Below are 27,586 nucleotides of genomic sequence, written 5' to 3'. Positions count from 1 at the left end.
TTTAGTTCTACAAGGTTCTGTAGGTCTTCACAGAACCATTCAACTTCAGCTTCTTCAGCGTAACTGATTGGGGCATAGTCTTGGATTACCGTGATATTGAATGGTTTGCCTTGGAAATGAACAGAGATCATCCTGCCGTTTTTGAGACTGCATCCAAGTACTGCATTTCAGACTCTTCTGTTGACTATGATGGCTACTCCATTTCTTCTAAGGGATTCCTGCCCACAGTAGTAGATATAATGGTCATCTGAGTTAAATTCACCCAATCCAGTCCATTTTAGTTCGCTGATCCCTAGAATGTCGACGTTCACTCTTGCCATCTCCTGTTTGATCACTTCCAATTTGCCTAGATTCATGGACCTAACATTCCAGGTTCCTATGCAATATTGCTCTTTACAGCATCGGACCTTGCTTCTATCACCAGTCACATCCACAGCTGGGTGTTGTTTTTGCTTTGGCCCCCTCTCTTCATTCTCTCTGGAGTTATTTCTCCACTGATCTTCAGTAGCATATTGGACACCTACCCACCTGGGGAGTTCATCTTTCAGTGTCCTATCTTTTTGCCTTTTCATACTATTCATGCGGTTCTCAAGACAAGAATACTGAAGTGGTTTGCCATTCCCTTCTCCAGTTGACCACATTTTGTCAGAACTCTCCACCATGACCTGTCCATCTTGGGTGACCCTACTCGGTATGACTTAGTTTCACTGAGTTAGACAAGGCTATGGTCCATGTGATTAGACTGGCTAGTTTTCTATGATTGTGGTTTCAGTCTGTCTGCCCTCTGATGCCCTCTCTCAGTGCCTACTATCTTAGTGGGGTTTCTCTTACCTTGAATGTGGGGTATCTCTTCACGACTGTTCCAGCAAAGTGCAGCCGCTGCTCCTTACCTTGGACGTGGGGTATCTCCTCTCGGCTGCTCGCTGCTCCAGTGCTGCTTGCTGCTCCAGCTGTGAATCTTAAACTGCTCTATAAAATAATCTTAATTTTTAAAATCTCAGGTAAAAACTTGACTGGCCATACTGAGCTGGGGGAGCAAGACCATGAAATATAGACATAATCATGGGAACCTACTTCTCAGAATGTTTTCAGCAGTGGGGATTTCCCAACAGGGGTCCATGTATGGGACTACTTGTCTGCTCAAAATTTCTCTCTCAAATTTCAGATGCCTTGCCTTCATTAAAATATTTTAGAATTTGGATGGTTATGTTCACCTTATCTACACTGTTCATGCTTTTAAATTCTTTGAAAATATTCCTTCTCATTCTTTATCTTGCCAGATGATGTGGTTCTTATCTTCACAGGTTCTTCTCATCTGACAGCAGCTTGGTCTTTTAAAATGCTCTTTCCTGAATCATGCCCAGTTGCTTTATAGAACTTGTACATCACAGTTTGGTGTAATTTTGATCATATTTTCTATTTGGTTATCAATATTGCTTTGTAGGCATTTTTAAATAAAGTTGTTTTATTCAAGGGAGAGTCAGCTCCACAGTCTAACTCCCATGTTGGTATGCAGGAGTGTGTGTGTGTGTGTGTGTGTGTTATTGCCAGTTGGGATGTGGATAATACACTATGTGTGCTGTGATATTTGAAGGTAGGATGTATAGCTATGTAGATATATAAATAGTTTAGATTACTTTTTCCAAAACTTACTTGTTGATAATGAAATTCTTTTCTTAGTATTTTTTGGCCAGGTCACACAGCCTCAGAAATTTTTGTTTATAGTTTATCTCAGTTCAGCCAAACATTTTATTACATGGAAAAACTTCATGTTTTCTGCCAGAGCATCTTCAGCATGCAATCTATCCCTCAGATCATTTACCAAAATAGCAAACAAAAAAGTCTTAGAATTGGATTCAGGAGAAGCCTAGAGTTTTATCGTTTTCTTCTAGAGAAGTGATTGTCTCTATTACTCGTTTTCTATCTCTAAGCTATGTCTATGTCTGTGACATGAATAGTCTAATTCCATGACAGTCTTACAGAAATAATATAGCTATTTTAGCTTTAACTTATGTGCCAGAATATAGTAAGTGACAAATGTTGCACCAGAGCATGCTATATGGTCTAAGGAGCTGTTAGCTATTCTCTTTGCCTCAGAATAACAAAAGAATAAAAATATTTAATAATTGCTGATCAGAGTTTAAGCTTTCTTTGTTATGTCATTAGAAATCCGAACATGTTAATGTGTTGGCAAAAGCTAATATTATTTGATAGGAGTAGGTTAATAAATGTTGCTAATTATAATTAAACTAATGTGAATGGGTAGCTATGTTGGTTAATTTGAAATTTAGAAAAAATTAAATTCTCTAATGGGGATCTTGGCCCTCTCTTGTGGAATGGTATTTTAATTAGGAAACTAAATATCTGGACATAGCTAGGTTTTGTTTTGGAATTATACAAATAATTATATAGAATGGCTGTAGAGATTCAAAAAATCTCTACTGTGAAGTAAGGAACACAATTCAAAACAATTCTGTGTGTGGATCAATATGTTTATGGTTTTAAACAGACGAAAACAAAAATAAAAATTCTATTTATAGTCAAGTGCCATGATTTCAGAGGGCTATAAGTCCTTTGAAACGACTGTTTCAGGTGTTTGTTTTGAGGCTGTGGCCAAGTAAACTATACGGCATTGGTGTTTTTCAGCTCCAGTTTCAAACAAAATTAATTTCTGATTAAATGTGGAATGGATAGAGGATTGAATTTTAGTTATTTTGTGGTGAATTTGATTATTAGACTTGATAAATTGACAGTGTTTATGACTCATCATGATGTGGTTGGGAGTTTATTCTTTGGAGTCAGGCAAACACACTTCCTGATCCAGCCCTACTTCTTAGTAGTCATAAGACCTTGGATAAATTATTTGACTTCTCCCAAGCCTCAGTTCTCTAATCAGTCAAAATGGGAGTAAGAACAGTAGCTCTTCGTAGAATTGCATGAAGGTTTAATGAGACCATCCAGTTAAAGTGCTTAACACAGTATCTAGCACATCTTAGATGTTGCATAAAAATTTCTCTTCTTCCTTTTTCTCTTTGTTATTATTGTTATTATTTTATTTTGGAGGCTTACCAGGTGGCTCAATGGTAAAGAGTCCACCTGCAATGCAGGAGACACCAGAGAAGTGGGTTCAATCCCTGGGTCAGGAAGATTCCCTGGAGGAGGAAATGACAACCCACTCCAGTATTCTTGCCTGGAGAATCCCATAAGCAAGGAACCTGGTGGGCTACATTCCATAGGGTCACAAAGAGTTGGATACAACTGAGCGTGCATGCAGTATTTTATTTTTATTGTTATTATTTGTGTTCTTTTTTGGTTTCTCACCAAATTTGGTACTACCTAAACCATGATTTAAGAAGCTACAGTTGTTGAATTCTTAAAATATACTGAGGGTATTACAAGAAACTCATTGGATGAGAAAATTGTCCCTTGAAAATATTTGAGACACAAAAGACGAGAGAAATAGGAGAAAAATAGGTATTGTATTTCGATGGATTACCTCCAAAGATGTGTGGGACCTTGTCCATAGTTCCCCGCCCCGCCCCGCACCCCCCCCCCCCCCGCCATATTGAGCTGCTTCCATGCTGGTATATGAAACTGTATTGTGCTTCCATGCTGTTGAACTGGGCTTAGTGGAACTGACGCTGTTGAGTCCAGACCTCATAGCTCTATCTTTCTTTATCTTTACACAGCAATGTCGAGTGGAAGACTAAAAATGAATTACATTGCAGACTGACCAAGACTTTTGCAAGTCAATTTTTTAAAAGCAAACTATTTACAAAGTACAATGGAACGTACTGGAAAGCCTGGAAAGAGGAACTCTGAATCCAGCCCCAATTCTGCCACAGATTGGTGTGATCTTGGGTAACAAGCTTAAACTCTGGGTCTTTGTTTCCACAACAGTGGGTTTGAAATCCTATATGTCTTCAAAGATAACTTCCGGCTCAAATGCTTTCTAATTCTGAATTTTCTTAAAACCTGCAGCAATTGTACTAAGTTAATTTTTTAAACTTTCCTTGTTCAGGGTAAACTTGTTATAAAAGCAGAAATAGGGAAGAAGACCTTGGGGACAGTGCAGGACTTGAATTCAGGGTTCCAATTCGAGTTCTGATGTGTGAATCTTGTTCTGATGTGTGGTCTTGGGAAATCCCTCTTCTCAGTACATCGTAACTCTGCTTCACATTCAATTAAACTGGGAGAAATTTTAAAACACTGATGTTAGACTCCATTCATGAAGGTTCTAAATACTTAGTCATCAATAGGTTGTTAAAGCTTTCCAGGTGACTAGAATGGAGAGGCAGGATTGAGGATCACTGCAAAAACCAGGGGTCCTTAATGTCCTTGCATCCAAGATGGAACCCCTAAAAAGAATAGCAATTACTGTCCTCTCTGTGACAGAAGTGAAGATCAAATCAAATAAAATAGATGAAAGCACTTTAAGGCTTCCCAGGCAGCACAGTGATAAAGAATTCTCCTGCCAGTGCAGGAGATGCAACACGGGTTTGATTGCCTGGAGAAGGAAATGGCAACCCACTCCAGTATTGTTGCTTGGGAAATCCCATGGGCAGAGGAGCCTGGCAGGCTACAGTCCATGGCGTTGAAAAAGAGTCGGACACTACTGACCACGAGTGTGCACCATGCAAAAGCACTTTGTGATGTGTAAATGCACAGTAAGTATTAAAGCAAATGTTATTAAAGAGCTTAAATATTATTATTAAGAAAATGTAGGGATTAGCTTTAGTACATTAATTCTGTTGGTGGAATTCTACCCTTTCAGATAAGATTCACTTCCAGTCTCTAAAAGTATTGATAGTTGAGGACCTTCTTCCCCAATCAGTACTTGGCAATTTACTACTGCAGAAACTCAAAGAGTTGCTCTGTGACCCAGAGAGAGTTTAATAGTAACATGTTGCCTCAGTGATTATTAATAAACACAATTCTTCCAATTTTTGCACAGCATTGGTCATCACCGCAAATCATCACGACACGCTTGTTTATCCCTTTGTACTACAGCTTGTAAGTGCAGCAAACTGGGATAAACTAGTCAAATGTTTGTGTAGTGGGGAGAGAAGTCAAGTGTTTTAAAGCTATATCTTATTCTGTCAGGAATTCATACTTAACCTTCATTTAGTATAAATAATATCCTTTAAGAATTAAATTTTATGTGTCCCCAATGGTTATCTTTATTCAGATATATTCACGCTTTGACACTTGGATACATTTTTGTCTGTTCAACTATTCTATTAGAAATATGTCTGTGACCACTGCAGTTTTGGTAATAAATACTTTTACTTTTCCCAGTAGAGTTAGAGTAAGTTACACCTTGACTTCTGAAATTGGCCCACTGTGGTCTGTCCTTCAGAATGAGCGAGTGTATTTAATTCAGACTTGCAGACTTATTTTTCATGAATTTGTAGGCTGCTTGTGCAGCTGTGTACTTGCTGCCTTGCAGCTACTCTTCAGGGTTGAGTTTGAGGAACACATACTCAGGACACCTATGGTGACAGGCTCCAGGATGGGCTGTCACTGCATGTGTTAGTCCATCCTCTGACTTGTCACAGCTGGAACCTTCATTCAGCATCTCTCTGCTCACCAGAAAATGCATCTTGGCAAAACAAAACAAAGTCTGGGATGTTTTCTGTATCTGTATTTTTTTGGCAAATGATTTCTGACATTTCCCTCTGTTTTCTAAGTCTGAGAATGATCTCAAAATGTAGGAATGCTTCTTTCTTTAGGAATCCCTTCAACTGTTGAATGTCTATTAAAAATTAAGCAATTACATGGTGATTAAACAAATCGTAAAGTTCAATGAACAGCTAGTTCTTTTTGAGTTAGAGCCATGTGTACTCTTGCACATGTTTTCTGCTCACAAGCATAGTAATGCAGTTGATGAAAAAAATGTAACCTAAAGTCATATATATATGCAGTTAAAAATGATAGGTTGACAACACTAGGGCCTGCAGGCTGCATGATTTTTACATTTTTAAAGGGTTATTAAAAATACTGAGAATATGCATCAGAAACCATATGGCACACAGGGCCTAAAATATTTACTATATGAAACTCTAGAGAAAGTGCTCGCTGACCCCAGAACCATGTGGAAAGTGCCAATAAAGAGCTCACCCATCTTTGGCTTTTACCAAGAAGTACATTGTCTTGTTTTGAGAGGCTGGAGCTGGGGGGCTGAGCTAAGAACATGCAGATTATGACCTGCTGCAAGGTGAGGGGGCACAGGGGCAGGCTAGTTTCTCTCTGTCATCTGAGCTCCCACTTTGGGAAAGTGTAATCAATTAAGTCAGTTGGATTGAAGGCACAGTTTCAATAAACCCACACAAAGGAAGCAGAGAGACAAGATTTATTACTTACAGATCCCAGAAGCTGGGGGAGTGGTGGGAGTAATGAGCTGGGGAAAGGGCAGTCCTCTGTCCCAGGTCACCAATGAGCAGGAGATAGAGAGTGTGGCAAGCATCTATCCCTTGTAAGGTGGTTGGGGCAGAGGTCACTGACCTTTCACTGGCTTAACCCTAGGTGGTGACTTGAAGAGGTACAGGTGAAAAAGCAAATGTGAGCTTAAGGTGGGAATCTGAAGGTCGAGTCCTCATCTAAATGTTGACTCTGGCGTGAGTGGGGTTTTCATACTGTCAACTGCCTAGGCAGCAAGTCAGAAAAACAAAAAGTTGTTTTTCTCATCACACTTCTTCCCTTGGAAGCATTAATTCTCACTTGTAAAATCAATCTTCACAGCCAGTCTAAAAAGAGAATGAGAAACCTCCTGTAGCAGACGCTGTAACAGAATTCTCGGCTTTTCAATCAGAGCTGCCGCCCTTTGGCCCTTGTTTGCTCCTCTGCTCTCCCTCCCCCAGACCGCTCCTCAACATCATCACCAGCCACCAATTTGCCATCCGCCGTCTTTGACCTTGGCTTCTTGGTCAAATGATTTTTCCATTCTAATTGCTCTTGTGAATTTGCTACATTGTCCTACTTTTTCACCTGCTTTCATCTTCCAAGGCCCCTTTTCTGTGATCTTTTTTCCCCCCCCTGCCTTCTCCACCAGAATCTCAGCCCTGTAGAGACAGATGCCTTCCAAATCGAATATTTCCACCCTTTTGCTTGCTCCTGTGCAGGCCCAGTTTGCTTGGTGGTTTCAAGGCAGGTCTGGTTCTGGCCCCTGCTGCAGGTGATAGCAGAGAGAGGACTTTGGGCATCTTCCCTCACCAGCCTAGCTGTACCACTTTTGGGGAGCAGCGCAGCTATCTTTAGTGGACACTGCTTGCACAGATCCTTCATCCTGTTCATTTAGTATCCATATTGCTTGCTATAATTTTCTTCCCGTGGACCTTCTGGCTGCTTGCCTTCCCCTATAACTGCAGCAGTTTTCTCCATCTACCAAACTGACCAGTCCACTCCAGTGGTGCCTGCTGCTCTCAGGGCCCAGCACACATGTCTAACCAGAGCTCTTGCATGCTCAGTTGGTAAGTCATGCCTGACTCTGTGACCCGTGGACTGTAGCCTGCCATGGGATTTTCCAGGCAAGAATACTGGAGTGGCTTGCTGTTTCCTTCTCTAGGGGATTGTCCCAACTCAGAGATGGAATCTGCATCCTGCATCCTGCATCTCCTGCATTGGCAGGTGGATTCTTTTTCACTGTGCCTCCTGGGAAGCCCAATCAGAGCTATTACAGCATTCAAATTTCTGGTACATTTCTCTCTTCATTCCAGTTCAGCTTACTGAATCCCTCCCTCCTACCTGTGAGAGCCTCCTCTACCCAATACACATTTATCAAGTGTTGACCCTATTCTGGGTGCTCTCTAGGCTCTGCAGATGAGGGATGACTGAGAGGCAGCCTAGGTCTCCGTGTTTTTTGACAGAGGAAAGATGATATACACAGGCATGAATACAGAGCAAAGCAGTAGGTGGTGGAGAATCCCACGGACAGAGGAGCCTAGTGGGCTGCCGTCTATGGGTCGCACAGAGTCGGACACGACTGAAGTGACTTAGCAGCAGCAGCAGCAGCAGCAGCATGAGAGCAGAGGAGACTGTTTAGAACTCAACTCTCTAATGATAAAACTTCCAAACTACCTAGTGAGGATATTACTAAATTAAACAAATTAACCACCTAAAGAATCTTTGATTCTGTTTTTAACCTTCCCTTAAATATATAGTTTAAAGGTCAAACTCCTGGGACATTTTTTCCTGAGTGACTTATTCCTTCTCTGACTCAGTTTCATTTGCTGATACATTATCTTACCTCCAGTCGAGTGTATAAACATTAAAGTTCTGTAAATAAATGCAGTTTTTGGATTATAGTGCAAAAGACAACATCTTTTTTTTTTTGCAAACACTCCTGCTTCTTACTAGAAATGGAATTCAGTCCTTAATCCGTTTCTCAAGTCTGTGGGATGGTGTCTGCTGACAGGTGGGTGTGCAGTTGATCCAGGGTGATTCATGGCTTTATTTATTGGAAGAGGCTTTGAGAGGTTGTCACTTGATTGCAAGAGATATCTTTTAAAGAACTTTGCATCTGGGCATCCATTGTCTTCATTTCCCTTTTCCTTCTCATTCCTTATCTACCTCCTTTGGCCCAAACCCTTTTACAGGATTATATTGATATATCAAATATAAATTGGGAAAACCTGGACATGACCTGCTTGTCTTGAGGGGGGATATCCCCAAGAGCACTGGGCTGCAAGTAGGAACTGGGGTGGTGAGTGTGTTTTCATCAGCTTGCCCCAGGTGGCTCCTGCTATGGGCACCACCGGCTGGTCTAGTCATTCATGACATATTTTCTGAGAGCCTTCGCTGTGCCACAAACACCATGCTAGGTTCTAGGGACACAAATTGAGTCAAAAGGAAAACTGTTGCTGCCCACATTCGGGGGAGGTAGCATCAATTATAAGTTCACATTAATAAATGTGTGAAAACAAATTATCCTACCTCTGATACAAGGAGGAAGAGATAATATTAGTGTTTAATTCTCTAATAGTTCTGAGATCTCTGGTCTCTGTGGGTGTGTCTCATTTCTCTCTTTCTCTTTCTTCCCTCTCTTTTATATGAAAGTGGAGAAGACAGCTAACAACAGAGTCCTGTCATCCCTATGGTGCAATATACCCTCATCTTTTCTTTTATTATTATTATTTTAATTGGAGTATAATTGCTTTACATTGGTGTTTTAGTTTCTGCTGTAGGACATGAATCAGCTACATGTATACACAAATCCCTTCCCTTTTGAGCCGCCCACTGCTCCCCCATCCCACCCCTCTAGGTCATCTGAGTCCTGAGTGGAACTCCCTGTGCTACACAGGCTTCCAACTAACCCTAACACATCATTTTTTTTTTTTTCCAAATCTATTTTACACATCTTTTTTTTTTTGTGGAATTCTTGATTCCCCAAAGTAGATGTTATTATCTCCATTTAAAATACACATAACGGAGAAAAACACTACTGTTATTACTCAGACTGTCATCGGGAGGGGGAATAAATGAGTGCTTGTATTATGGGAGCTGGGAGCTGAAATCTGCCACAGGCCCTAACCGGAAACCATCGGATTTAGTGGCTGCTAATCCATTCAATTCAGGCATTTATTTTTTCCTCCGTATTTTTTACAGCGGTGAGAGAGAAATCTCTTTTTCTCTACAGAAGTCATTTCAGATCTCAAAATCTGAAATGCGTCCTCTCCGATGCATGCCCACCCACAGGGTTGACAAATGCTAGATTTCCCAAGATAGCTGCCACACGCTCAGTTTCTAATCTCCGTATTTATTCCCCGCCAGAATTTCTAAATCCTTCCCCGGTACGTCCAGCCATCCTTTCTGAACGTTTGAGCTCCATCTGCTTTCCATAAAGCCCCTGGGCACTAGTCGGGCGACAGAGGCCAGGGTGGAGGGCCCAGCTGGGGGACCCCTGCACCCGAGGTCTGACACTGCAAGGCCTCTGGGCGTTCTCGGGCCAGCCAGCACGCCACGCGCCAGCGTGCTTCCCAGTCTTAGTTCCCCGGCGCTGCCGGAGAGCTGAATGAGGAGCAGCGCTATTTTTACCTTCCCGGCTGCAATCCTTTAGATATATTTGCAGGAAGGAAATAAATAAAGGATTGAGAAGGAAAGGCTTGGCCTAAGTTTTACACTAGAAGGAGGGGGTTGGACTAGGAGCGGGTATGTAAGGTCGGGGCGGTGGAAAAGGCAGGTCGATTTCTCTGGATGGTTGTTTCCTCCATATCTTTTTGCCCTGGAAATCCCCACACTCTTCTTTTTTTCCCTCTGGCTAATCCCTGACTGCCAGCGTCCTCTCTCCCCCGCCCCCACCTCTGGAGGTGCCACCATCACCTCTGATGCTGCATCACTCTGCTGCCTTTCCCCCCATCTCTTCTTCTTTTTCTTCCAAAATAAAGCATGCGCAGTGCGTCCCGTGCCAGGGAACAGCATCAGCATCAGTATCAGCATCAGCATCGGGACGCGGAGCCGCGCTCGGGCGCGCTCTCGAGGGCGGGGAGCACGTCCGCGCCACTCGCGTCCGCGCGCATCCTCAGCATCTTCAGCCCCCGCAGTCGCTGGAGCTGCCGCGCCCGCCGCAGGGAGGGCGGAGCATCTGGGGAGGCTCCAAGTTGGCGGAGCGACTGGGAACCCCCGGACTCTTCAGCGGCCGCCCGGGGAGGGGCTGAGAGACGAGCAAGGGAGGGGGCGCCGCCCAGCCCCTAGCCTCGACCCCCTGTCCGCGGCCGCACCATGCGCGACGAGCCGGCGTGACCGGCTCCGCCCGCAGCCTCCCCTGCAGCCTAGACCCGCGCTCTCGCTGGCCACACCAAGCGGCGCCCGGGAGCTATGAGCCATGAAGCCACCCGGCAACAGCTCCCGGCGGCCACCCCTGGCGGGCTGCAGCCTTGCCCGAGCCTCCAGCGGCCCCCGCGGCGGCTTAGCCGCCCCGGCGCCCATCCGCGCCCTGGCCCGCGCGCCTCCCTGCCGCCTGCTCCTCGTCCTTTTCCTGCTGCCTCCACTCGCCGCCTCGTCCCGGCCCCGCGCCTGGGGGGCTGCTGCACCCAGCGGTGGGTATGGCCCCGGTGCCCTTTGCATTGCCTTGCCCAACGGGCCCTGCAGAAGAAAGCGAAGGGCGCGCGGGACCGTGCGCTCCGGACACGTCCAGGGCTCGGCCTTTCCAAGCCTCCCTGCCTGTGCACCTCTCTCATTCTCAAACCCGCGTTCACCCCAGTTCACTTTTTGAAGTCCATTTTTTGTTGCAGTCACTAAATTGCTGCCGGAAGGTATTTAGTGGATGCGGGGTCCCTAATTGATTTCTGTGCAACTTAGGGAGACGGATGGACGGGAGATGTAGAGAGGGAGCAAGTTTTTTTTCCTCGGGTGGTGGAGCCTGACCGCGAATGCGGGTAGATGTGATGAGAACAGTGCTAATGTATCTTTTTAGATTGCCTAGTGGGTTTATTCACTGCTGTTGGAATTATAGGTGGGGGAGGGAAACCGGGGCTCTAAACCTTTGGCTTGTGATTTCTCAAAATACTTATTATTATCATGAACAATTAAGATAATGTAATATTCAATACATTGATGACGGAAAATCAGTGAGAGCAGAAACCTGGCCATAGCAGGAAAATGAAATTGGAAAGCTGCCAGCCTCTGCATCCCTCTCTGGCAAAGGATTTTTGCTCATCTCAAAGTTAAAAGAAAAAGGAATTGTCCATTTTGTTTAATGAATCAATTAACATTCAGTGTTCATGAAGTCAACACTCAAGTTATCTTAGGAGTGTTCTTAGCTCTCAGGTGGGATACTGCTAGTCGGAGTCCCTTTGAGCTTCTGCAGAAGCCGAAGGGGTGGAGATGAGGGTCAAGAACCACTGAGCATGTTTGTTTAATGACCCTACCTTCAAGTCCATTCTCCCCCACCCCCATATTTAGACGTATAGATTTAAGACGATAAACAGTACATTGTTGTATATGCCTTATTGGCTGTTAACCTATCCAGGCCATTCATTGCTGCAATAACTTGCTTTCCTCCTTACATGCTTTTAAGTAGAAAACTTTGTTTTTGCAATTAATGGAAAAGATGCATTGTAGTACTTATGTATTGATAGGGTACTTGTGTGTTTGTGTATGTTTGTGTCCTCCCCGCCTCACCCCAGCTCCCTATTGGAATGAAACTGCAGGAAAAAAATTGGGAGTCCTGGCAGATGAGAACAACACATTGCAACAGAATAGCAGCAGTAATAGCAGTTCCAGCCATGCAATGCAGAAAGAAATCACCCTGCCTTCAAGACTCATATATTACATCAACCAAGACTCGGAGAGCCCTTACCATGTTCTTGACACAAAGGCAAGACACCAGCAAAAACATAACAAGGTAGGCAGGGGCTGGGTATGCAAAAGTGGCTGCTGTGAAGAGTTGTCCTTGGATTTGATTTTCTGCTAGAATCTGATTTTACAAATTTTACTGCAGCATTTTATTAGGAAACCAATTAATGGTAGGGGAGAAGCTGAAGGGAATTCACCTGGAATCTACTTGGATGGGGTTGCTGTTTCTCTTTCCTTTCTGACTCTCAACTGGAATTGGAATTTTCTTAAGGCCATATAAGTTTAACAGCTGAAATGTGGTCCATTTTTCTTGTAGGTACATGAACACTGAACAGTAGTTAAACCAATATGTTGACAGTCCTGACTTTTATCTGTGAGGCTTTATGTAAGGGTGTAGTATTCTACCTCCCATGATGAAAACTGCTTTCAGTCTGCACCCAGAAAATTGCTATAAGAAGCTGTTGGGCCATAGATTCCGCATCTACACTTTCACTTAGAAATCGAGTCATTAAGTTTAAACAACCTCTTTTTTTAGTTAGTCAATACTTTTTTTTTTTTTCGGTTATATGAAAAGTAGGTAAATAATATGACATATTGAAGGATTATGGTGAATATAAACAAACAATTTATATAACTCAGAGACCAGTTCTTTCAAGACTTTATCTGTCTTGTTCATTGTGAGCAGTTGCTTTACTTTGGTTCAGAAAGTGTCACTGATTTTTTTAAAAAAAGCATTCAGTGGAAGATGAAGGTGCATAATATCCAAAGAGTTTAAGGGATCTTTTTTTTTCCTGCTTACTAGTCATTATTTGAGTTACTAATATTTTGGACCCCAAGCAGATTTCCATAATGGATTATCAGTACCTTTTTCTTTATTAACAACAGAAAATAGAGTTTCTGTGTTAAATATTTTACTTTGGACTTGTCGGGAAGGAAGAAAACTTTCTTCTAGCTTTCTAGGTTCTTCTAGCTGGTCCAAATATTAAGTTGACATGAGTTAGATTAACAAGAAAAAATGAAATTTACTTTCATATGTATACATGTGAGGGCCTGAGGCCCCTGCATACCTGAGAGGGTCAGAGATGGAAAGATAAAATGAGGCATATACACCATCTTAAGCTAAGGAATGGCATAGGGCCCTGGCGCTTCCAGGGACAGGAGGGTAATTCATAAAATGATAAAAAGAGTGGATGGTTGGTAATTAGATGTTTGCTGGCCATATAGATGGGGCCACTTAGCTAAAATTTATCTCTGGTAATAAATCTTTTCTGGAAAAAGTCCTCAATTTAAATTCTTTTGAGTCGTTAAGGGTGGAGCAGTGACTTCTCTTGAACTTGCAGGGTCTTGATTGCACCTTTAGCTCAAAATAATCCTGATGCAGAAGTGACACATTTTGGGGGAAGTGGTTCTGAATGCCTGCAGATTATACCTGTTCAGTTGAGAAGAGCAGTCATTTTCTAAACATCTGGAACTTAAGGAAAGTAGATGGTTTGCATCATTACTTTCCTTAGTTTTCTAAAATATAGGTAACAGTATTTATTCCCATTTTCCAAACGGGGAGTTAGACATTTAAGGCCATCAGATGACTTTTCGTGACTGTAAAACCACCAGTATAAAATTCAGGGGACCTGAATGTTTAATATGTACAGGTCAGGTTTCTGAGAAAATGCTTCCTTCATATAAGATGTTACTGGAGAAATTAACTTTCCTTCATGTTGTTGTGAAGTGGCTGCTCCCCACCTTAGCTGAGGTGCAGGGGTCTCGATACTCACAGCCCTTTTCCCAGCTGCTTGTATGTAACTTAATGGGTTGACTCCTGGATCTTGTCTACCCATTTGTTTTGTTGGTAGGAGGAGTGGGTGAGTCTTCAAGGAAGAAAAAGTTCCTCTTGATAAAGACACTGAGGCCAGTTTTATGGTTTTCCTACTAATTAATAAGATCTTCTATGGTTTGGTGACAAGTTCTCAAACTCACCAGTGCCTTTTGCATAGGGTGCTGGAGAAAGAAAAAAAAAAAAGGACTGAAAGTCTATTTTAAAGAAGTTCTCTTGAATTGAGAGGAAGGAAACTTTAGGGGAATTTTTTTTTTTTTTTGACAACTCAGGTATTGTTGGCTATGGCTGACTCCTGTCTTCTAGCCTAATGTTATGTGATTGCTTTGTTTGGTGGGACTTGGTTTGACTACAATATATCAGAAGTTTTATGATAATGAGGTTGTGAAAGCTTTACCCACCACTCATATAGAGGAATGGGTTTCCCAGATGGCTCTAGTGGTAAAGAACCCACCTGCCAATGCAGGAGATGAAGAGATGCAGGTTCGATCCCTGGGTTGGGAAGATCCCCTGGAGGAGGGCATGGCAACCTGCTCCAGTATTCTTGCCTGGAGAATCCCATGGACAGAGGAACCTAGCAGGCTCCATAGGGTCACAAAGAGTCACAAAGACATGACTGAAGCAACTTAGCATGCATGCACTCATGCACACATGCAGGGGAGTAGATTTCTCACTGTGGGGCACATACTTGCTTTTGGAAGGATGTTAACCTCTATTTCCACGGCCCTTAGTGGTTGAGTTTCTTCTATCTTCAAAACAAATGTTTATGCAAAAACTACATTTGAAAACATTTTTCTACTTATTAGTTTGACTCAACAAGTATTTGTTGGACTGTTCTCATGTGCAAAGTAGTATGCTAAAGATTCAGAGATAAGAGATAAGGAGAACAAGGATGAACAAGACATGGTCTGTCTTCCAGGAGATGCAAAAACGAAATCAGCAAGATTCCAAACAGTGCTCTTGGACAGGTGTAAGCAGTGTTCTTCCTGTATGGGGGTTTCGCTGAAATTTCCCTTTGTGTCCTGTGATTTCCCCTGTGCTTCTGTTTTGAAGCTTCTCTCGAACTCGTTGACAGTGTTCCATATGCTTTCTGCTAGATCTTTGGCTGACTTACCTAACATAGTGATGGGAGATGCATGTCCATTCAGCAGCTTTCCAAGTGCTTCAGTAAGAGAGAAAGTATACAATTTCCTTATTTTTGCTTTTATAAAAAAAGTTTTGATTTTAATATCTGTGTGTTTTGCATCTTTTTTTCTCCCCTGATTTCATTGCACTCAAGCACATTTTAATGAATGCCTTAGAAATGCTGAATCACTGTGCCATTCTCCTGGGTCCCTAGATTGGGGGATAGAGGTGGAGAGGGAGATTTCCAGATATAGATTGCAAGACAGAGCTCTGTATTTACTTCCTAAATATTTGGAGTTGACCAGGTGCTACTACTTTACAGCTGTGAAAGTTAAAATGTTTGTTAACTCTTTCAAAATCAGTAAGTTTAAAAGCAGACTGTGCAAAGCACCGCTGTTAACACTAGTGTTTTTGAAAATCTTAAAGTCTTCTCTGTCAAAGATCGTTTAGGAATCTTTTTATCTCTAGATAGGGCTTTGTATAACTCACGGTCCAAACTGTGACATTTTTTGAGAGTGAAAATAGGTACACCTAATAATTATGCCAGGATAATTGGCATAAACCTAGATGGTTCAGGGCGGACTGGAAACTTGGTTGCCTTAGACCTAAGTAGTAATATTCCTTGATTTTTGGAACTTACCCCAATTCAAGTGTTTTTAGAGACAGCATTATTTTCTGATGATTTATTGTAATTTTTTTCTTACTAACTAGAAAGTAGTTTACCACCATGTGGAAGTACTAGGGTCTGAATTGGAAACATAGTTTTGCTGTGTTATCAAGACTTTTCTTTACTTGTAGAGACTTTTATAAGTATAAATGGAATTTATGATTACTAAACACAAGCATTTTATCAACCATTCATTCAGTTTATTGATAAAATATACATTTTAAAAAGAAAATCCATTTAGACAAATAAATTAATTAATTAATAGATAATCCTATGAAATCTGTTTCTGAGAAAGTTAATGACTCTGTGGAAGAAGAAAAATAATTTTTCTTCTACTTTTCAAGATTCTCGGCTGAGACACACCCTGTAATTAAAGACAGGTTAATAGGAGAAAAATAGAAGTTGAACACCGTAACACTATAATATCAATAGTTAATGGTTGTGTTTAATAATGTGTATGTCTTCTGTGTGCATGGGAGAGACCGAAGAAAACTGAGTAACTTTGAAATGGCCCAGCCATCAGCTTAAATAACTGTCCTGCTAAAGATCAGCTGTTGGGAACTGGGGAGCCACTGATGGGAGGCTGTCAGGAAAAGCACAGTAAACGAGGGTAAGATTGTATGCAGGTTTAAATCGTTGCCTTTTACGTTGATTAAGTGTTTCTGGCGGCTTTGAGCATCCTCTTTCTGGTGTGGAGAGGGAAACACCTTATAAATAGAGATTTCTTATACATACAAATGTCTCTTACAAAAGAGTAACTTCTGCTGGGTTTACAGAGCTTCTCCTGTGTCTGCTGTTTCTTAAAAATAACCAGCCTAAAATAATGTTTATGCCAAAGAGGCATATTTTGGGATAGTATATTCTGCTCCCCTTCATATCTTTTCCTGAAACTTGCCTTTAGTCAAAATACTTGCCTTGAATCCTACTTTTTTAGGATTCTTTTCTCTTGCAGTTGGGAAGGGATGAAACAGGTACATTATGGACAGCACAGGGTCTGGGGGAAGATGAAAGTCATCTCCTTGGCTCAGTTTTTTGTTACCTTCTCTACTGTGTTGAAGGCAATGGCAACCCACTCCAGTACTCTTGTCTGGAAAATCCCATGGACAGAGGAGCCTGGTAGGCTGCAGTCCATGGGGTCTCGAAGAGTCGGACACGACTGAGCAACTTCACTTTCACTTTTCACTTTCATGCATTGGAGAAGGAAATGGCAACCCACTCCAGTGTCCTTGCCTGGAGAATCCCAGGGACGGGGGAGCCTAGTGGGCTGCCATCTATGGGGTCGCACAGAGTCGGACACGACTGAAGCGACTTAGCAGCAGCAGTAGCAGCTACTGTGTTGAAAGTGTTAGTTGCTCAGCCATGTCTGACTCCTTGCAACTGTATGGACTGTAGCTCACTGGGCTCCTCTGTCCTTGGGATTCTCCAGGCAAGAATATTGGAATGGGATGCCATGTTCTTCTCCAGGGGAATCTTCCTAACCCAGGGATCGAACTTGGGTCTCCTGCATTGCAGGCAAATTCTTTACTGTCTGAGCCACCAAGTCAGGAATATCCTCTGGAGGAGGGCATGACACCCCACCCCAGTATTCTTGCCTGGAGAATCCCAGGGGTAGAGGAGCCTGGTGGGCTACAGTCCATAGGGTCACAAAGAGTCAGACACTACTAAAGTGAATTAGCATGCACACACGCAGTGACTCTCATTACGGTGTTGAGGGGTTGGAGCTGGTGTATTGAATTAAGAACATACAGATTATGACCTGTTCAATGAGGGGGCTCAAGCCACCCACATGGGTTGGCTAGTAACTCCCTCAGCATCCAAGCTCCCACTTTGGGGAAGTGTAATCACATAAGTCATTTGGATTGAAAACACGGTTTCAGTATATCCGTGCAAAGGAAGTAGAGTCACAAGGTTATTACTTAAAGATCCCAGAAAGGGATGTGGGGCAGTGAATGAGAAGGAGGTGGGGAAGGAGAGTCCATTGTCCCAGGTCACTAGTGAACAAAACATAGAGAGGGTAGCAAGCACCTATCACTTATAAGGTGGTTGAGTCAGAGGTCACTAACTCTTCCCAGGCTTACCTCTAAGTGATTATTATTATTTTAATATTTTTTTTATTTGGCTGCACCAAGTCTTAGCTGAGGCATGCGGGACTTAGTTCCTTGACCAGGAATTGAACTCAGGCCCTCTGTGCTTTGAAAGTACTGAGTCTTAGTCACTAAGTGATTATTTTGAAGGCATCTGTGGAAAGCAAAGAGGGACTTTTGGTGAGAGTCCCAAAGTCAAATTTTTATCTAAATGTCCAGACCCTGGATGTGAGCAGGATTTTCGTTCTGTAAAATGCCCCAGCAATAACTCAGAAAAACAAAAGGTGTTTTTTTGTCACACCTATTCCCACCACCCCAGGGTGAATAGAAAGGTTTAAGTGGATTTAAATCTCCATGGTTATTGTTACTGCCTACTCTCCTTCAGGACAAGGCTGCTTCCACATTTCTTGACCACCAGAAGCCAGCTGCTCCACCGCTCTGGGTGTGGGACACCCAGAAAGAAATACAGTGTCCTCAGAACTGATAGTGTGACCACTACTAGGTTATTTGGTAAAACAGACTTTGGTATTGGCCTCAGTGGCCTTCCCACATTTTCTAGGTCTTCCTAAGCAGTCATTACAAAATTGTAATAAATAGAATTCAGGCCTGTAATGGTTTTCCTTATAATGTCTGGCATATAATAGGCTGTCAGTAAATATCTGTTAAATGAACTGATGGTTGAACACTCCTGTGTTAGAAAGAGTGCAGTGCTTTCTGTGAAATTTCATGTTATAATTAAATTGACATTCAAAAGAGCCTGAAGTTACTGTTAAGTATTTTTGGCACTGTGACAGAGTAGCCAGAGACAGAATTTTGGTCTCAAGTTATTAGCACTGCGTAAATTGCAATTACATTACCTAAAATTGTGAGAATATTTGTATTAACAGTTCTTAGATTATTCCTATCCCTGTCACTCACCGTTAATGTGGATAATCACCAGCTGACTGTGCGGGAGATTTTGTCTCCCACACTGGTTAATTCTCAATGGTGGAGCCCAAGATGTCCACTCATATAGTTTCTAGTCAGTCAGATTTACATCTGTGAGGTGTTCAGTTCCATTTGGTTAATTCCTGTTTTGAATGAGGCCCTGTGCTAGACTCTGGGAAAAGCGAGGAAGAGAACTACTGAGTCCCTCCCTTTGCTCTGACTTGGTGGACATCAGCAACAAGGCAGCTGGCCGTGTGTGTGTGGTTCCTGTCAGAGTATTGCTAATTGCAGGGAGAAAGGGCTGCAGGGACTCAGGAAAGTCAGAGAAAACCTCAGCCAGGAAGAAATGATGGAGCTGGCCCTAAAGACCAACTAGGAGACAAGTTTTCGGGAGACGGAGAGAAGGGAGAGGTGGAGAGGGGCCCACAGTCAGCAGCTTTGGCCTTGGGGAGGCAGTGAGGTGAGTGTGAGAAGGGGAAGTCCAACTGTGGAAAATTTAAAAGAAACAGGTGTTGTTATTACATTCATGTTGTTGTTTAGTTGCCAAAGTGTGTCCAATTTTTGGTGCAACCCCATGGACTGTAGCCCCCCAGGCTGCTCTGTCCATGAGATTTCCCAGACAAGAATACTGAGTGGGTTGCCATTTCCTTCTCCAGAGGATCTTCCCAACCTAGGGATCAAACTCACGTCTCCTGCATTGGCAGGCGGATTCTTTACTGCTGAACCACAAGGGAAGCTCATTACATTCAGAGTCAACTTAAAAAAGACTCACTTAATTCCTCCAGAAATCCAGTAATGTACATGTTTATAGATGCAGCATTTGAGAATTATTATTAGTAGTACAAACAGCTAGTACATGGCTGAGAGTCAGGATTCGAACCCAGGTCTTGCCCTTTGTAGAGGCCGAGCTGGAGAGAGACTTGGGTGTGTTGGGCATGGCAGGTGGCCAAGGGGAAAGGCTATGAAGACTGTGAAGAGATCAAGGGTTTTGATTTATTTTGTGTCAAATGGTTCAGTCCTGATAAGTCCAGAGGTGAGCGTGTGACTGGTTGAACACTGAAGGCCAGTTCTTGGCTCCTTAGGGAACTTGCCTTCCAGTGGGAGGAGACAGACTATAAACACGGTAGCAACAACAGCACAAAGATTTCAGGTATTGACAAGTGCTTGAAGAAGATAAAATGGCACATGTGGTGGAGAATCGTGGGTGGGATGGTTGCTCTTGGAGAACTGGAAGATTGGGCCTATGGTCTTGGGTGGGAGTAACTTACCTACTGTGGCTGCTCTTTAGATGGGGTGGGTGAGTGCTGTTTCAGTGCCCCTCCACCCCATCCTTGCTGCCAAATACCTACCTGTCCTTCTGTTACTTGCCAGGCCCTTGTAGGAGTTTGAGTTTGGACCCTAGTCTTTGATTCTTCTCTGCCACAAAGTCTGAACCATTTTTGATCATTTCACCTTGGTTTGATTTGATGGCCACAGTGCTTTCCATGGTAGGACTTCCCAGGTGGCATTAGTGGTAGAGAACCCACCTCCCAATGTAGGAGATGCAAGAGATGCAGGTTTGATTTATGGGTTGGGAAGATCCCTTGGAGGAGGGCATAGTAACCCACTCCAGTATTCTTGCCTGGAGGATCCCATGGAGAGAGGAGTCTGTGGGCTATGGTCCTTAGGGTTGCAAAGAGTTGGACATGACTGAAGTGACTTAGCACACATGCTTTCCACGGTAAGTCATGCTCTTCAAAGTCTTGCTTCATCCTGTGTCCCTAGTTATATTTTCCACTCTTTCTGTTCCTGGGTTGGCTCCTTCCTGATAACTGTATAACTACTGTGTCATTCTGTCTTCACTTTTTCTCAGGTTTTGTTAACAGATTATCAGCCACTTTTCTCTTTTGTTGTTGTTAGTGTTCAGTCTCTCAGTAATGCCCGACTCTTTGGGACCCCATGGAATTCAGAGTGCCAGGCTTCCCTGTCCCTCACCATTTCCCGGAGGTTGCTCAAACTCATGTCCGTTGAGTCAGTGATGCCATCCAACGATCTCATCCTCTGTCGTCCCCTTCTCCTCCCACCTTCTATTTTTCCCAGCATCAGAGTCTTTTCTAATGAGTCAGTTCTTCACATCAACTGGCCAAAGTACTGGAACTTCATCTTCAGCATCAGTCCTTTCAATGAATTTTCAGAGTTGATTTCCTTTAGGATTAACTGGTGTGATCTCCTTGCAGTCCAAGGGACTCTCAAGAGTCTTCTCCAACAACACAGTTCAAAAGCATCAATTCTTTGACGCTCAGCCGCCTTTATGGTCCAACTCTCACGTCCATACATGACTATTGGAAAAACCATAGTTTTGATTAGACAGATCTTTGTCAGCCAAGTAACTGTCCTCTCCAAAGCCAGTCATAAAATAACAAGGAGCATTTATTTGCTCATTGGCTTTGCCCAGGGACTTCCCTGGTGGCTCAGACAGTAAAGCATCTGCCTGCAATGCTGGAGACCCGGGTTCAATCCCTGGGTCGGGAAGATCTCCTGGAGAAGGAAATGGCAATCCACTCCAGTATTCTTGCCTGGAAAATCCCATGGATGGATGAGCCTGGTAGACTACAGTCCATGGGGTTGCAAAGAGTCGGACATGACTGAGCGACTTCACCTTCACTTTTGCCCAGGGTTGGTGGCATCACCCAGGCTGAGGGTAAAGTCACACAGGACCAGAGCTGTCCTGGCTGCCTTGCTCATGTTTCTCAGTGGCACCACTGTTTTCTCAGCCTCCTGAGAGTGAACCTTGGGAGTCATCGTTGACTCTTTTCTCTCCTTCATCTTCTGTCTATAAGTAGTCACGTATTAAGTCTTGACGTTTCTCCCCAAATCCATCCTTGCCTCCTCTTCTGTATTGTGTTCTTGTCATCGCCTCTTGTCTCTCTTTTTCTCTCTGTCAATCCATCAGCCCCACTGCTGACAGATTAATCTTCCTGGAACACTTAGTGCATCACATGACTCCTTTTACCCACATGCAGCGAGCATGATTTCAGCTGATGACTTTTCCTTGTGGGATGAAGAAGAGAAAGTGAAGTGCTCTGGACGAGAGCTGTTGCCCCTGTACTCCCTTTTCTGAATCCTACACATTTGCTGGTCTTTTCTCCTTTCAGCATTTCTCCAGGCCTCTTTTAACCCAAAAGTCAGCCCATGGCAGGAGTTAATTTTGTCCAGATGATTCCATTCATATCCATCCAAACTCTGGGTCTAGTTACGGAAACCCTTGTATGTGTACGTGTGTTAGTTGCACAGTTGTGTCCAACTCTTTGCCACCCCATGGACTGTATCCCACCAGGCTCCCCTGTCCATGGAGTTCTGCAGGCAAGAATACAGGGGTGGGTAGTGATTCCCTTGTTCAGGGGATCTTCCTGACGCAAGGATTGAACCCAGGTCTTAGGCATTGCAGACAGATTCTTTACAGTCTGAGCCAGAGAACCCCCAAGGGAGCTAGTTATGGAAAACCCTTGTGATCAGTGGCAGTAACTCAAACTGTGAGTAATGTGTTCTTGACTTTTGTTTTAGGTTCAAGTACCTAAATTTGCAGGTTAAATTCCTGCTTCAGAAGCTTCTTCCTCTTCATCTTTAAGATCTGAATAATTAATTGCTACTAGAGAATATGTTTTCAGAATGAAAATATTTTATTCCTTTCAAAAATGTATGTAATCATAAGGCTTTATTCAAAGTATTCAGTTCACAAATGACGTGGGTATCTGTAGCTCTATGGAAACCTCATTCATTCACAATACACAGAGCCTCTTAATTTTGCAATTTTACAAAGGAGTTTTTGTGTTTAGAATTTATATAAATTCAGTACAATTTAAATCAAATCCAGTGCTAGGAATTCTATTATGAAAGGGTGGATTCAGTTATCATATTTTAGTTAGAATAATGAGAAGTTAAAAACAATTACATTCATTCACAGCAAATCAAGATACGGTTTTTGTGTCTTAAGAGGAAATGAGAGGTGTGTCCTCCATCATTGGTTACCAAGTACAGGCAGAGCCAGACTGGGAATTATGTTCCAGATAAGGTTTTGTAATACAGGTGTCTTCTCTGGCTCAAGAGTAGACAGAATTACTTTCCTCATCTGAAACATTGCAAATTAACGAATTCAAGATCTATGTTCAAATCTATTGTGATAAATATTTGTCAATGAGAACTGCCTCAGTGCTAAATGTTCTCAAAGCTTTCTATTTAGACATAGAATGGATACAAATATGTATCCAAATATCTCTTCTACTGATAGACATGAATTACAGAGAGTTAAGTTAGACAAACCAATGAACAGAGAAATATAAGTGGGACCTCATAACCAGTGACTGTATTGCCCTTTAGCTTTGAATTATTATTATATAGCTGGGGACATTCATCTCTTTTTTTATTTGCATGGCAGTGTCCACATGAGGGAGTCATTCTGGCATGTTTTAAACCCTCTGTGGATAGGAAGAGCAAGATAATCACACACTCCTAGATCTTCTCTTTCTGCCCTTAGTGGGGGTGAAGATTAAGTGTATGAGTCAAATCTAAGCATAACTAAAGACATATCATACAAAACAGTCCAGAGCCATGAAGACATTGATTTTTGAGCATCTTCTTGAATTCCAGTATCTGTTCCAGTGCTGTTGCTGCTGCTTTTTTTTTTTTTTAACTGTTGATGTTCAGGAATTTTCTGTATCAAGTTGTAGTCTGGATCACTTAGCTGGGTGCTTTGTATTGTCTTTTGATTGTTAACAGGCTTGCTAATACCATAATACTGTAATATCAATAGTTGTGTTGCAGGTGGGCTCCATTAATAATATAAACCAGTCAACATTTAGATCATTCTTCCCACCTGCATGTGCCTCCTTGCTCTTTACTTTTTCAGCATTAAATCAACCTGCACTCATTCTGCAGTACACTGGTAGTAACACATATAATACTCATTTTGAAGTGAACCTGAACAGTTTTATTGAGGAATTTTCATATCTATAGTCTCACATGGTCCTCAGAGCAATAACACGTTTTATTTTTAACTAGATGATTATTATTTCTGTGCTCTAGATAAGAAAACTGAATCCAAAGAGGCCAGATCAGTTACTCTAGGTCTTGAATTATTGGCATGAGCAGAATGATCAGAACCTTGGTTTGTAGACTTTTAGGCCCTTGTTCTTTTATATTAGCACATCTGGAGTTTGGATTTGACTAGGAGAAGGCAATGGCACCCCACTCCAGTACTCTTGCCTGGAAAATCCCATGGATGGAGGAGCCTGGTAGGCTGCAGTCCTAGGCTGGGGTCGCTAGGAGTCGGACACGACTGAGCGACTTCCCTTTCACTTTTCACTTTCATGCATTGGAGAAGGAAATGGCAACCCACTCCAGTGTTCTTGCCTGGAGAATCCCAGGGACAGAGGAGCCTCGTGGGCTGCCGTCTTTGGGGTCGCACAGAGTCGGACACGACTGAAGTGACTTAGCAGTTAGCATCTCAATAATCAGGGCCTGTGAACCAGGGCTTCCCTGGTGGCTCAGATGGTAAAGAATCCACCTGCAATGCAGGAGATCTGGATTTGATCCCTGGGTTGGACAGATCCCCTGGAGGAGAGCATGGCAACTCACTCCAGTATTCTTGTGTGGAGGATCCCCATGGACAGAGGAGCCTGGCAGCTACAGTCCATAGGGTGGCAAAGAGTTGGACACGACTGAGCGACTAAGCATAGGGCAGCGCAGCACATGAACTAATCACACACCAAGGGTTCACAACCACATGCACCTCCCCTGGTCTTCCTCTGCAACCAGTTGGTTTTCTTGACATTTTTTTTTTTCCTAAATAAACTCCAGATAAATAATCTTGTTGAAAATGCTGCCATTTTAATAGTATTTTGTTTATCTGCTTACCTTTGCTTATTGATCTTCCTTAATTTCTTTACTCCTCTATCAGATTCTCCTTCTGCCTTCTTTATTGAACAAGGGAGTTCTTGTTGGGCGTTTCCAAATCACATGTCGGACATTTGACTGTTCTATGAGAGCCTTTTATTTTTTAATATCTAAAAATATTTTTTAATAGTAGTGTGCATGCAGCCTGAAGAAATAGGTCTTCATAAAGAGCTGAATTTACTAAGAACTGGTTAATTTGTCTTCTTTTCCCCACTAATACCCAATTTAAATGTTTTGCCAGCATGTGATAACCAGTGTTTCCACACAGACATGATATTTCAGTCCTAAGCAGGGAAACTGGCATTTTAATGATCCAGTATAGGCATTTATTTGTGGGATAAATATGATTCACACTAGGCTGTTTAGCGGAGAAGGCAATGGCACCCCACTCCAGTACTCTTGCCTGGAAAATCCCATGGGTGGAGGAGCCTGGTAGGCTGCAGTCCATGGGGTCGCTAAGAGTCGGATGCGACTGAGAGACTTCACTTTCACTTTTCACTTTCATGCATTGGAGAAGGAAATGGAAACCCATTCCAGTGTTCTTGCCTGGAGAATCCCAGGGACGGGGGAGCCTGGTAAGCTGCTGTCTATGGAGTCGCACAGAGTTGGACACGACTGAAGCGACTTAGCAGTAGCAGTAGGCTGTTTAGAGTGTCAGATATTATTTGACTTATCTTAAACTCCTTTCCCACGTAGCAGGGGAAGAATGGTTGGGGAATCAGGGGTCGGAGGGTCTCTCAGATCTGCTAATACCAGCTATTTAGACTTGGGCAAGTTACTTAGCCTTTCTAAGCTCTAGATTTTTTTGGGGGGGTCAATAACATGGACTTAATAATAGTATGCACCCCAGAGGCTATGCTTGGTCAAAATGGTATCACCCACGTAAAGTGGTTTGCACTGTGCCAGGCATGTAGGAAGTACTCAGTAAATGTTATCTGTTAATTACAGACTAGGGAATCCAAGCTGTGCTCTTTTATGGACAAACAGTTGTTTTATTAGAAAAGAAGGTGGGTTTAGAAGTAATTATGAGGACGTTTGTGGGAGGGGTGATTCTCTGAGTCTTCCTGGTTTTATGGTTGCTGGTGCGCTCGACTGATCCACCTCAGATGAGACTAGAGTATTTATGCAAGAATAAATACTCATGGGGGGCTTCCCAGGCGGTGCAGTTGGTAAGGAATCTACCTGCCAATGCAGGGGACATAGGAGACTCGGGTTTGATCCCTGGGTTGGGAAGATTCCCTGGAGAAGGAAATGGTAACCCACTTTCTGTATTCTTGCCAGAGAAATCCCCTGGACAGAGGAGCCTGGTGGGCTGCAGTCCATGGGGTCACAAAGAGTTGGACACAACTGAGCATGCATGTGGTATCACTAAGTACTCAGGGATGTGATATGATGCCTTGGAGGTTGCCACCCTCTAGACTGCAGTGTGTCTACATGGTGTTTATAGTCTGGCAGATAGAAGAGCTTTCCCTGAACCTTTGCAGTGATTAGCACTCCAAGGTAGGCTTAGAATCAAGCATCTTGACGCAGCTTTTAAGGTGAACTGTTTTCTGTGTCTAATTGTATGTTTGTGTGTGCATGCTCAGTTGCTCAGTCACGTCTGACTCTTTGCGATCCCATGGACTGTAGCCAGGCTCTTCTATCCATGGGATTTCCCAGGCAATGATACTGAAGTGGGTTGCCATTTCCTTCTTCAGGGGGTCTTCCAGACTCAGGGATGGAACCTGTTCTTCTTGTGTCTCCTGCATTGGCAGGTGGATTCTTTACCACTGAGCCACCTGGAATCCCTAATTATATGTCTATATATCTGTGTATGGCTCAGTGGGTAAATGACCTGCCTGCCAATGCAGGAGACACAGGAGGCACAGATTCGATCCCTGAGTCAGGAAGATCCCACGGATGAGGAAATGGCAACTTGCTCCAGTATTCTTGTCTGAAAAATCCCATGGACAGAGGAGCCTGGCAGGCTATGGTCCAAAGGGTTGCAGAGTCGCACACGACTGAACAACTAAACACAAAAACAACATCTATGTAATTGCCAAAGTTATAGATATGGTGTGGCACCAAACACTCTATGTAACACACATTCGTATGGTAATTTCCCTGGAACTGTCCCATTGGACATTCACCTTTCTCTCCTCTCCCAAACTCCCGAAACAAAACAAAACCCAAGAAATATTTTCATTTGCAATTGATAGTTTTCTGGCTTTGGAAAGGAATGCCAACAGTTATAAATCATAGCAGATAGAATAGTATGTAGTCCTCATAGCCAGAAATATTTAACAGGGTAAAAACATTAGAAATACAATTCTGTTTTTGTTTGGACCCTGTGATATTATTGAACATCTTATGACCAAGAAGTGAAATTTTGGGCTTTGCCTTTTAACTGCCTTAACCAAGTGGAGTTCATACACTGACTCCCCTTCTCTTATAAATCATGGCTAAAAATAGTTAGTGAACTCTTGTTAATTACTATGGTCTGCCTTGTACAATGTAACGGACTTTCATTTCTGTAGAATGTTCAGACCATAGTTAGAGGCATTTATCACTGCTGGGCAGCATAAAAGCAATTACTCGTTCCCTTCAGAACCAATGGGGCATTGGGATGATACTATCTTATTTTTGGCTTTGCTGCTGCTGCGTCACTTCAGTCATGTCCGACTCTGTGCAACCCCACAGATGGCAGCCCACCAGGCTGCTCTGTCCCTGGGATTCTCCAGGCAAGAATAT

The 27,586-nt window shown here is 42.9% G+C and overlaps 1 protein-coding gene across 8 annotated transcripts in view; it reads left to right on the top strand.

Moving 5' to 3' along the window:
- The first annotated feature begins 10,573 nt into the window (after nt 1–10,573).
- The window catches only part of ADAM23 (ADAM metallopeptidase domain 23), a 191,833-nt gene continuing 174,820 nt past the window's right edge, over nt 10,574–27,586 (top strand). For 6 of the 8 annotated variants that reach the window (XM_086343958.1, XM_086343922.1, XM_086343942.1 and 3 more), the window contains exons 1-2: nt 10,606–11,033; nt 12,123–12,340. In XM_086343958.1, coding sequence (XP_086200084.1) covers nt 10,820–11,033; nt 12,123–12,340 — 432 coding nt within the window. In that variant the 5' untranslated portion in view covers nt 10,606–10,819. Of the gene's footprint in view, nt 11,034–12,122; nt 12,341–27,586 lie in introns of all 8 variants that reach the window. The other 2 variants (XM_086343904.1, XM_086343949.1) reach the window with 2 other exon arrangements.

The sequence above is a fragment of the Bos grunniens genome, chromosome 2 (assembly GCF_055505025.1).
Source record: "Bos grunniens cultivar Pamir isolate PY7600 chromosome 2, Bosgru_T2T1.0, whole genome shotgun sequence".
Lineage (NCBI taxonomy): Eukaryota > Metazoa > Chordata > Mammalia > Artiodactyla > Bovidae > Bos > Bos grunniens.
This window is presented reverse-complemented; position numbering and strand designations above follow the sequence as displayed.